The following is an 11942-nucleotide window of genomic DNA, read 5'->3' as shown; positions in this document are numbered from 1 at the left end:
GCGCCGCACTGTCGGAGGGTCAGTACTGAGGGAGCGCCGCACTGTCGGAGGGTCAGTACTGAGGGAGCGCCGCACTGTCGGAGGGTCAGTACTGAGGGAGCGCCGCACTGTCGGAGGGGCAGTGCTGTGGGAGCGCCGCACTGTCGGAGGGGCAGTGCTGTGGGAGCGCCGCACTGTCGGAGGGTCAGTGCTGAGGGAGAGCCGCACTGTCGGAGGGGCAGTGCTGAGGGAGTGCCACACTGCCGGAGAGACAGCGCTGAGGGAGCGCTGCACTGTCGGAGAGACTGCCTTTTGCCATGTGTGGACCTAGATGATGTGTTGGCAGAATTATTCGACCGAGGGGGGCTCACATCCAATCTTCTCCTCACGCGATTTCCACGTGTAGTTGCAGGGCGGGAGGTCTTTAGCGATCAGGAGTGGAATGTGTTTTTTTTCCCCTCTTCCCCCTTCAGTGTCCCAGAGCCGCTGAGAGTATTTGTAGCAACTCCTACTACCCAAACTCTGACCAACTAACTCAGCACAGCCAAGAGTCCCAAACCTGGACATGCACATCCCAGTACCACACCAGGCAGTGGAGACACCCACTATGGAGGGCCGATTAATCCCACTGCTGCAGCTTGTGCAAAAATCAACAGCCACCTTCATATTGTGAAGATTAATAAATATCCATAAGACCATAAGAGATAGGAGCAGGAGTAGGCCATTCGGCCCCTCGAGCCTGCTCCGCCATCCAATAAGATCATGGCTGATCTTCCACCTCAACTCCACTTTCCCGCCCTTTCCCCATATCCTGTGACTCCCTCGCTGATCAAAAATGTGTCTAACTCAGCCTTGAATGTATTCAATGACTCGGCCTCCGCAGCTTTTTGGGGTAAAGAATTCCAAAGATTCACGACCCTCTGGGAGAAGAAATTCCTCCTCATTTCCGTCTTAAACGGGCGACCCCTTATTCTGAGACTATGCTCCCCAGTTTTAGATTCCCCCATGAGGGGTAACATCCTCTCAGCATCTACCCTATCGAGTCCCCTCAGAATCTTGTATGTTTCAATAAGATCTCCTCTCATTCTTCTAAACTCCAATGAGTATAGACCCAACCTGTTCAATCTTTCCTCATAAGACAACCCTTCCATACCCAGAATCAACCGAGTGAACCTTCTCTGAACTGCCTCCAATGCAAGTATGTCCTTCCTTAAATAAGGGCACCAGAACTGTACGCAGTACTCCAGGTGTGGTCTCACCAGCACCCTGTACAGTTGGAGCATGACTTCCCTGCTTTTATACTCCATCCCCCTAGAAATAAAGGCCAATATTCCGTTTGCCTTCCGGATTACCTGCTGCACCTGTATGCTGACTCTTTGTGTTTCATGTACAGATCCCTCTGTACCACAGCATTTTGTAGTATTTCTCCATTCAAATAATATTTAGCTTTTTTATTTTTCCTCCCAAAGTGGATGTCTTCACATTTTCTCAGAATGAATTAATGACTTGCTTTCCTATAGCGGTTTTCAGGGCCTCAGGACGTCCCAAAGCGTTTTACAGCCAATGAAGGACTTTTTTTGAAGTGTAGTCACCGTTGTAATGTAGGAAACACGGCAGCCAATTTACGCACTGTGGCAGTACATCATAGAATGATACCGCATGGGTGGGGGCCATTCGGCCCGTCGTGCCTGTGCCGGCTCTTTGAAAGAGCTGTCCAATCAGTCCCACTCCCCCCTGCTCTTTCCCCATAGCCCTGAAATTTTTCCCCCTTCGAGTATTTATCCAATTCCCTTTCGAAAGTTATTATTGAATCTGCTTCCACCGCCCTTTCAGGCAGCGCGTTCCAGATCATCACAACTCGCTGCGTAAAAAAACAAACATTCTCCTCATCTCCCCCTCTGGTTCTTTTGTAAATCTGTGCCCTCTGGTTACCGACCCTCCTGCTCACTGGAAACAGTTTCTCCTTATTTACTCTATCAAAACCCCTCGTGATTTTGAACACCTCGATCAAAGCTCCCCTTAATGTCCAGGTTTCTGTGATTTTTGGTGTTCACAGTAAAATATCAAAATCAGATGGATTCAAATTATTCCAGGCCCTTGAAATTCATCTCAGACAGGAGCTGCCAGTCCCCATGGCAACCCTACCAGCACCAGGCCTCACAGGCCCTGTTTCAGCCTTCAGCATCACCTACTGGACCCTGACCCTGGTCCAGGGCCTGAAATTTTCCACGGTGTTTCCTTGCCACATCTCTACAATCTCCTGACGCACCGAACGTCCTTCACAAGTCCCGTTCAGACGGAGAATTTCTATTAAAGCCCTGCACAGCTGCGCAAGCGAGTCTACAGATTTCCCAACCGTGACCATTATAAAACAGAATAGCACTGACATGGAGAGGGAGGGAAGTGAGTGTCCAGTCCGACCATTCTGAGCATAAACTATAAATGAAAGGCACACAAGATTTTCTTGCTATTTTAGTGCTAATGTGGTGTGAGATTTTTAACCCATTGTGTACACTAAATTTCTTTCAGCTTCTCCACGGCACCCTGGTTCTCCGTTTGTGTGTTTGGCGGGAGGTTCTGTCTGTAGTGGGAGGAGGGAGAGGGACTGAACAGATTGTCTGAGGGTGGAATCGCATCCTGCCCTGAGTTGGTTGTGCGGGGGACTGAACCCACGAACTTCTGACTCAGGAGGCAAGAGTGCAGCCCACTGAGCCACACCTGACGCAGCGGACTAGCCGGTGCTGTGTTGTGAAGGTGCAGAGAGGGCGCGCAGACTGACTGAAGCAACTCGCTGAGCAGCAGTTGGCTTCTCCGTGTTTGGAGCAATTAGAATCGTCAGATTCCAGGGAGACAGGATGACGGATGGGGGGAGCTCGACAGGTCGCAGGCTGCGGGGGAGCTCGACGGGACGCAGGGCCGCTCGCAGGGCCGCGGGGAGCTCGACGGGACGCGGGGGCCGCGGGGAGCTCGACGGGACGCGGGGGAGCTCGACGGGACGCGGGGCCGCGGGGGAGCTCGCCGGGACGCGGGGGAGCTCGCCGGGCCGCGGGGGAGCTCGCCGGGCCGCGGGGGAGCTCGCCGGGCCGCGGGGGAGCTCGCCGGGCCGCGGGGGAGCTCGCCGGGCCGCGGGGGAGCTCGCCGGGCCGCGGGGGAGCTCGCCGGGCCGCGGGGCCGCGGGGGGAGCTCGCCGGGACGCGGGGGAGATCGCCGGGACGCGGGGCCGCGGGGGAGCTCGCCGGGACGCGGGGGAGCTCGCCGGGACGCGGGGGAGCTCGACGGGACGCGGGGGAGCTCGACGGGACGCGGGGGAGCTCGACGGGACGCGGGGCCGCGGGGAGCTCGACGGGACGCGGGGCCGCGGGGAGCTCGACGGGACGCGGGGCCGCGGGGAGCTCGACGGGACGCGGGGGCCGCGGGGAGCTCGACGGGACGCGGGGCCGCGGGGAGCTCGACGGGACGCGGGGCCGCGGGGAGCTCGACGGGACGCGGGGCCGCGGGGAGCTCGACGGGACGCGGGGCCGCGGGGAGCTCGACGGGACGCGGGGCCGCGGGGAGCTCGACGGGACGCGGGGCCGCGGGGAGCTCGACGGGACGCGGGGCCGCGGGGAGCTCGACGGGACGCGGGGCCGCGGGGAGCTCGACGGGACGCGGGGGCCGCGGGGAGCTCGACGGGACGCGGGGGAGCTCGCCGGGACACGGGGCCGCTCGCAGGGCCGCGGGGAGCTCGACGGGACGCGGGGCCGCGGGGAGCTCAACGGGACGCGGGGGAGCTCGACGGGACGCGGGGGAGCTCGACGGGACGCGGGGGAGCTCGACGGGCCGCGGGGCCGCGGGGGACTCGCCAGGACGCGAGGCCGCTCGCTGGGACGCGGGGGAGCTCACCGGGCCGCAGGGGTCTATTGTACCAGTAGCCAAGTACCGATAGATTAGTGGCTTAACAGTATACGCAATACGGAGCTGACTCTTAATCTATAGTGTGCTGAGCTCGTCAGCATAGGAACATTGGAACAGGAGTAGGCCATTCAGCCCCTCGTGCCTGCTCCGCCATTTGATAAGATCATGGCTGATCTGTGATCTAGCCCCATATACCTGCCTTTGGCCCATATCCCTTAATACCTTTGGTTGCCAAAAAGCTATCTATCTCAGATTTAAATTTAGCAATCGAGCAAGTATCAATTGCCGTTTGCGGAAGAGAGTTCCAAACTTCTACCACCCTTTGTGTGTAGAAATGTTTTCTAATCTCACTCCTGAAAGGTCTGGCTCTAATTTTTAGACTGTGCCCCCTACTCCTAGAATCCCCAACCAGCGGAAATAGTTTCTCTCTATCCACCCTATCTGTTCCCCTTAATATCTTATAAACTTCGATCAGATCACCCCTTTACCTTCGAAACTCGAGAGAATACAACCCCAATTTGTGTAATCTCTCCTCGTAACTTCACCCTTGAAGTCCGGGTATCATTCTAGTAAGCCTACGCTGCACTCCCTCCAAGGCCAATATGTCCTTCCTCAGGTGCGGTGCCCAGAACTGCTCACAGTACTCCAGGTGCGGTCTAACCAGGGTTTTGTATCGCTGCAGCATAACTTCTGCCCCCTTGTACTCCAGTCCTCTGGATATAAAGGCCAGCCATTAGCCTTATTGATTACTTTCTGCACCTGTTCATGACACTTCAATCATCTATGTACCTGAACCCCGAAGTCCCTTTGGATATCCACTGTTTTTAACTTTTTACCAATCTATAGGTTGCTGACATCACTAATAACGTATAGGATACCAAGCTGGCTGAACAATCCCACCAGATGCTGAGCCAGCTAAAAATCTATAGAATTCGAAGAAGGCTTCCATAGTTGAATAACCTGCTGACAATCTCTGTCTTGGCTCCTACGTAAAGAAGGGCCCAGCATCTACAGATAACCTGAGCCTGAGTCTGTGGATTCAGGAAAGGAGATGAGGAACAATATTTGAAAAGTAAAAAACACAATCTTAACATGCAGTCCCAGTCAGGTATAGAACGAGTTACATGCAGAGTACAACTACCTCAACACTGTCCCTTCAAGTGTTTGATGGGACAGTGTAGAGGGAGCTTTATTCTGTATCTAATCCGTGTTGTACCTGCCCTGGGAGTGTTTGATGGGACAGTGTAGAGGGAGCTTTACTCTGTATCTAACCCGTGCTGTACCTGCCCTGGGAGTGTTTGATGGGAGAGTGTAGAGGGAGCTTTACTCTGTATCTAACCCTGTACCTGCCCTGGGAGTGTTTGATGGGACAGTGTAGAGGGAGCTTTACTCTGTATCTAACCCGTGCTGTACCTGCCCTGAGAGTGTTTGATGGGACAGTGTAGAGGGAGCTTTACTCTGTATCTAATCCGTGTTGTACCTGCCCTGGGAGTGTTTGATGGGACAGTGTAGAGGGAGCTTTACTCTGTATCTAACCCGTGCTGTACCTGCCCTGGGAGTGTTTGACGGGACAGTGTAGAGGGAGCTTTACTCTGTATCTAACCCGTGCTGTACCTGCCCTGGGAGTGTTTGATGGGACAGTGTAGAGGGAGCTTTACTCTGTATCTAACCCGTGCTGTACCTGCCCTGGGAGTGTTTGATGGGACAGTGTAGAGGGAGCTTTACTCTGCATCTAACCCGTGCTGTACCTGCCCTGGGAGTGTTTGACGGGACAGTGTAGAGGGAGCTTTACTCTGTATCTAACCCTGTACCTGCCCTGGGAGTGTTTGACGGGACAGTGTAGAGGGAGCTTTACTCTGTATCTAACCCTGTACCTGCCCTGGGAATGTTTGATGGGACAGTGTAGAGGGAGCTTTACTCTGCATCTAACCCGTGCTGTACCTGCCCTGGGAGTGTTTGATGGGACAGTGTAGAGGGAGCTTTACTCTGTATCTAACCCGTGCTGTACCTGCCCTGGGAGTGTTTGATGGGACATATAATGTGTGTTAATATAATGCTCTCAGTTATAACACTCCCTCTGTTACCCCTCACCCTCAGTTATATTTCTCTCTTAGTAACGTTGATGAATTTAGCTGTTGCATTTCAGTTGCTGTGGGACTCTCGCTACAACAGACAACTCATTATAACCCACAAAACCCGCAGGCCAAGGTAGAATGAGGCTAATTAATCCAATTCATTTGGGCCTCTCTCACTCACAGATGTTTCAGTGTTTGTGCTACTTTAACAGAAATCGGACCACTGCTGCCATTTTGAGTGTAGCGGACAAATGCAAGACGATTTAGACTTTCATCTTGTCACGACACATGGTGAGGGTAGATGCAACCTGAGCGAGGCAGTGAGATCACCGCACCCACAGCTACCAACTTATGCTTATTGTCCACTTCTCACCTCTCGGCCTCAATCTTCTACTCTCTTCCCCCTCACGCTGAGGCACTCTCACTGGACTGATCCAACGGGATGGTAAATATCAACTAGCTTTTAATATCAACGGCAGAATCCCAGGTCGAGAGCCACTCCTGGGGAATGCTGGTCCACCAAATACCAAGAAACCAGCAAACAGCTGGGATTCCACACAAATACTGTGGCTACAAGAGCAGGTCAGAGTATTCTGTGGCAAGTGAAGTGACTCACCCTCTGACTCCCCAAAGCCTTTCCGCCATCTACAAGGCACAAGTCAGGAGTGTGATGGAATACTCTCCACTTGCCTGGATGAGTGCAGCTCCAACAACACTCAAGAAGCTCGACACCATCCAGGACAAAGCAGCCCGCTTGATTGGCACCCCATCCACCACCCTAAACATTCACTCCCTTCACCACCGGCGCACCGTGGCTGCAGTGTGCACCATCCACAGGATGCACTGCAGCAACTCGCCAAGGCTTCTTCAACAGCACCTCCCAAACCCGCGACCTCTACCACCTGGAAGGACAAGGGCAGCAGGCACATGGGAAGAACACCACCTGCACGTTCCCCTCCAAGTCACACACCATCCCGACTTGGAAATATATCGCCGTTCCTTCATCGTCGCTGGGTCAAAATCCTGGAACTCCCTCCCTAACAGCACTGTGGGAGAACCTTCACCACACGGACTGCAGCGGTTCAAGAAGGCGGCTCACCACCACCTTCTCAAGGGGCAATTAGGGATGGGCAATAAATGCCGGCCTCGCCAGCGACGCCCACATCTCAAGACTTACACAATCACACATATACTCATTCTCACAAACCCTCACCCTCACAAACTTTCCAATCTCTAGCCCGGGGCACTGAGTCTAATATACTTTCCTCTCTTTAGCTGACCCATTTTTACCCAGGTTGCCATCTCTGCCCGAGAGACCGCCCCTTAACCCCTTCGCTGGCCTCCACTAATGCTGCTTTCCAACACTTCCAGCTGGTCGTCGATGTCTTGCAGTAGGAAAGCAACTTCCCCCCACCCCGACAAGGCTCTTCCCCTTCAGCTCAGCTCTTGGATCTCTGTGCCGGTCAGCATCGGAAACACCTATCAGACAACTCAAGATGAGGAACGTGGAAATTGCTGGACAATAAAAGACCAAGATCCATCCAGTTCACCTTCCCCCCCATCCTGGTAGTGACTGATGATAATGGAGTTATTGACTAATCACCACAATCAATCTCGATCAATAAGTCTCCAACAGACCCAGACATGAGGTGAGGAAAACCCCCAGTGATGGAGAGCTTTGGGAACCAGAGGTCCAAAGTCCCCTGTTCCTCCCGAGCCTGTCACACTCACCACACGTCATGTCTCAAATTACTCAGATACTGGATCCTGAAATATTATTTTCTGAAAGAAATCGATCTCATTTCCATTTGAATCAATCGATCCGATCTGCTCCCACTGTCTCCCCCGGGGAGCCTGATCCACGGATTGATCACTCGTTCACTGAAATAATGTTTCTGCAGATGGGCTTTGAATTTAACCCCCTTTCAAGTGCAGGCTATTTCCTCTGGTTCGACTGTCCTGGACAAGGTGACACAGCTCGTCATGTTCTGTATTATCCAGTCCCTTTAGAATCCTGAAAACAGCGACCCCATCACCTCCCAAACCCTCTCTTCTCCAGTGAGGATATGTCCAATGTACATAATCGCTCCTCATAATCCAATCCCCTCAATCATTCTGGTCGCTCTCTTCTGCGTCCTTTCAGTAGCTGCAATGCCCTTTTTGTACTGTGACGGCCGGAACTGTACACCGTCATGGTCCATTTATAAAATGGCGAGATTACCAATTTCGGTCCAATTTTGACCCTTTAATACATCCCGACGCCTGATTTGCTTCACTCGCTGTCACCGAGCATTGTTGCAACAGCTTCAATTTAATGTCAATCAGGACCCCCCCCCAGATCTCTTTCAGTTTGAATACACATGGACAAGGCAATGACCGCCCTCTCCAGACATACTGGGAAGCATCGCCTCCCGGTTCCAACGGTGCACTGGGACCTCACCCATCCCAACGAGAAACTGGAATCCCTTCAAAATGTCCCAAGCTGTAACACACACTGTGACTGTTGGACCCAAGAGCAAAAAGCGTAAGAAGAACTGGTTTGGGGAGACCGAGTGCTGACCTTTGAACTCTGTTGCATTTGGGAAAGAGTTTGGTGTGACAACCATTACCCGCACATTGTGTGGAGCATCCAAGTCCCTCCCACATCTCTCACAATGTTTCGCTCTCTCCATCCACACTATTCACATCGAATGTACAGCTAAGAAACAGGCCGTTCGGCCCATCTGGTCCGTGCCGGTGTTTATGCTCCGCACGAGCCTCCCCCCTCCCTACTTCATCTCACCCTATCTCCATATCCTTCTATTCCTCTCTCCCTCATGTGTTTATCGAGCTTCCCCTTAAATCCATCTACACTATTCACCTCAACCACTCCTTGTGGGAGTGAGTTCCACATTCTCACCACTCTCTGGGGAAAGAAGTTTCTCCTGAATTCCCTATCTTATATTTATGGCCCCTAGTTTTGGTTTCTGCCACAAGTGGACATGTCCTCTCTAAGTCGACCCTATCGAACCCTTTCACAATTTTAAAGACCTCTATTTGCTCGGAGAGAACCTGCCTGCAGGCACGTTCCCATAGTGACCGATCATTCCATGTCCATGGTTGATTAACTCCCTCCCAACAGAAGCCAGAGTTAAGTTTCTTGGGAAAGACTCTTCCTTCCAGTTGGAGAATCTAGTACTATTCCTGCACCGAGTCCCGTTCACCCATCACCCCCTGTGCTCGCTGACCTACATCGGCTCCCGGTCCAGCAACACCTCGATATTAAAATTCTCATCCTTGTTTTCAAATCCCTCCACGGCCCTCGCCCCCCTCCCTATCTCTAACCTCCTCCGGCCCCTACAACCCTCCGAGATCTCTGCGCTCCTCCAATTCTGGCCTCTTGCTCATCCCCCGATTCCCATCGCTCCACCATTGGCGGCCGTGCCTTCAGCTGCCTGGGCCCTAAGCTCTGGAATTCCCTCCCTAAACCTCTCCGCCTCTCTCTCCTCCTTTAAGACGCTCCTTAAAACCTGCCTCTTTGACCAAGCTTTTGGTCACCTGTCCTAATATCCGGTGTGAGTCAGCTATTCAGCAATCACAGGATGAATCGCTGCTCTGTGGCTCCGGGGATTTGTTTTAAATATTTATGTCAATCACATTTCAGCGTCTAATTTTGGGAAAAAATACACTGTTTCCATAGAAACCGTGAGATGGTGAAAGTCAGATTGCAGCACAGCCAGCCTCAGGGTGGCAGCACTTTTATACACACTCACACTCACACACACACACACACACACACACACACCCCCCTCACACTCACCCCCTCACACTCACCCCCTCACACTCACCCCCTCACACTCACCCCCTCACACTCACCCCCTCACACTCACCCCCTCACACTCACCCCCTCACACTCACCCCCTCACACTCAACCCCTCACACTCAACCCCTCACACTCAACCCCTCACACTCACCCCCTCACACTCACCCCCTCACACTCACCCCCTCACACTCACCCCCTCACACTCACCCCCTCACACTCACCCCCTCACACTCACCCCCTCACACTCACCCCCTCACACTCACCCCCTCACACTCACCCCCTCACACTCACCCCCTCACACTCACCCCCTCACACTCACCCCCTCACACTCCACACACACACACTCCACACACACACACTCCACACACACACTCACACTCACACACTCATTCACACTCACACTCACTCATTCACATTCACACTCACACTCACACACACACACCCCTCACACTCACTCACACTCGACCCCTCACACACACACACTCCCCCCACACTCACTCACACTCACTCACTCACACACACACACTCCCCCCACACTCACTCACACTCACTCACTCACACACACACACTCCCCCCACACTCACTCACACTCACTCACTCATTCACACTCACACTCACTCATTCACTCACACACACCCCTCACACACACACACACCCCTCACATACACACACACCCCTCACACACACACATACACCCCTCACACACACACATACACCCCTCACACACACACACCCCTCTCACACACACACACACACACACACGTCCCTTTCCTTCATTCCCTCTCACACACACACACACCCACACCCCCCTCTCACACCCACACACACCTCTCACACCCACACACACCTCTCACACCCACACACACCTCTCACACACACACACACCCACCTCTCACACCCACACACACCTCACACCCACACACCCCTCTCACACCCACCCCTCTCACACCCACCCCTCTCACACCCACCCCTCTCACACCCACCCCTCTCACACCCACCCCTCACACACCCACCCCTCACACACACACACCTCTCACACCCACACCCCCCTCTCACACCCACACACACCTCTCACACCCACACACACCTCTCACACCCACACACACCCACCTCTCACACCCACACACACCTCACACCCACACACCCCTCTCACACCCACCCCTCCCACACCCACCCCTCTCACACCCACCCCTCTCACACCCACCCCTCTCACACCCACCCCTCTCACACCCACCCCTCTCACACACACACACCTCTCACACCCACACCCACCTCTCACACCCACACACACCTCTCACACCCACACACACCTCTCACACCCACACACACCTCTCACACCCACACACACCTCTCACACACACACACACCTCTCACACACACACACACACACACGTCCCTTTCCTTCATTCCCTCTCACACACACACACACCCACACCCCCCTCTCACACCCACACACACCTCTCACACCCACACACACCTCTCACACCCACACACCCCTCTCACACCCACCCCTCTCACACCCACCCCTCTCACACCCACCCCTCTCACACCCACCCCTCTCACACCCACCCCTCTCACACCCACCCCTCTCACACCCACCCCTCTCACACCCACACACACCTCTCACACCCACACACACCTCTCACACCCACACACACCTCTCACACCCACACACACCTCTCACACCCACACCCCCTCTCTCACACGCACCTCTCACACACACACACACACACCCCCCTCTCTCACACACACATACACACCCACCTCTCACACCCACACACCCCTCTCACACCCACACACACCCCCCTCTCACAAACACACACCTCTCACACCCACACACACCTCTCACACCCACACACACCTCTCACACCCACACACACCTCTCTCACACACACACACACACGCCCCCTCTCTCACACCCACACACACCTCTCACACCCACACACACCTCTCACACCCACACACACCTCTCACACCCACACACACCTCTCACACCCACACACACACACGCCCCCTCTCTCACACCCACACACACCTCTCACACCCACACACACCTCTCACACCCACACCCACCTCTCACACCCACACCCACCTCTCACACACACACACCCCTCTCACACCCACACACACCCCCCTCTCACAAACACACACCTCTCACACCCACACACACCCCCCTCTCACAAACACACACC

The 11942-nt window shown here is 54.3% G+C and overlaps 1 protein-coding gene across 1 annotated transcript; it reads left to right on the top strand.

Annotated features, from left to right (window-relative positions):
- Positions 1-2841: 2841 nt before the first annotated feature.
- Positions 2842-3909, top strand: LOC137302328 (uncharacterized PE-PGRS family protein PE_PGRS20-like). Its single transcript, XM_067971964.1, has one exon. It carries the CDS (start codon positions 2842-2844, stop codon positions 3907-3909), a length of 1068 nt encoding a protein of 355 aa, XP_067828065.1.
- Positions 3910-11942: the final 8033 nt, after the last annotated feature.

The sequence above is a fragment of the Heptranchias perlo genome, chromosome 35 (genome assembly GCF_035084215.1).
Source record: "Heptranchias perlo isolate sHepPer1 chromosome 35, sHepPer1.hap1, whole genome shotgun sequence".
Classification (NCBI taxonomy): Eukaryota; Metazoa; Chordata; class Chondrichthyes; order Hexanchiformes; family Hexanchidae; genus Heptranchias; species Heptranchias perlo.
This window is presented reverse-complemented; position numbering and strand designations above follow the sequence as displayed.

Bases quoted from the DNA above. Each gene is read 5' to 3' on its own strand.
- LOC137302328 (XM_067971964.1), top strand. From the start codon at position 2,842: ATGGGGGGAGCTCGACAGGTCGCAGGCTGCGGGGGAGCTCGACGGGAC.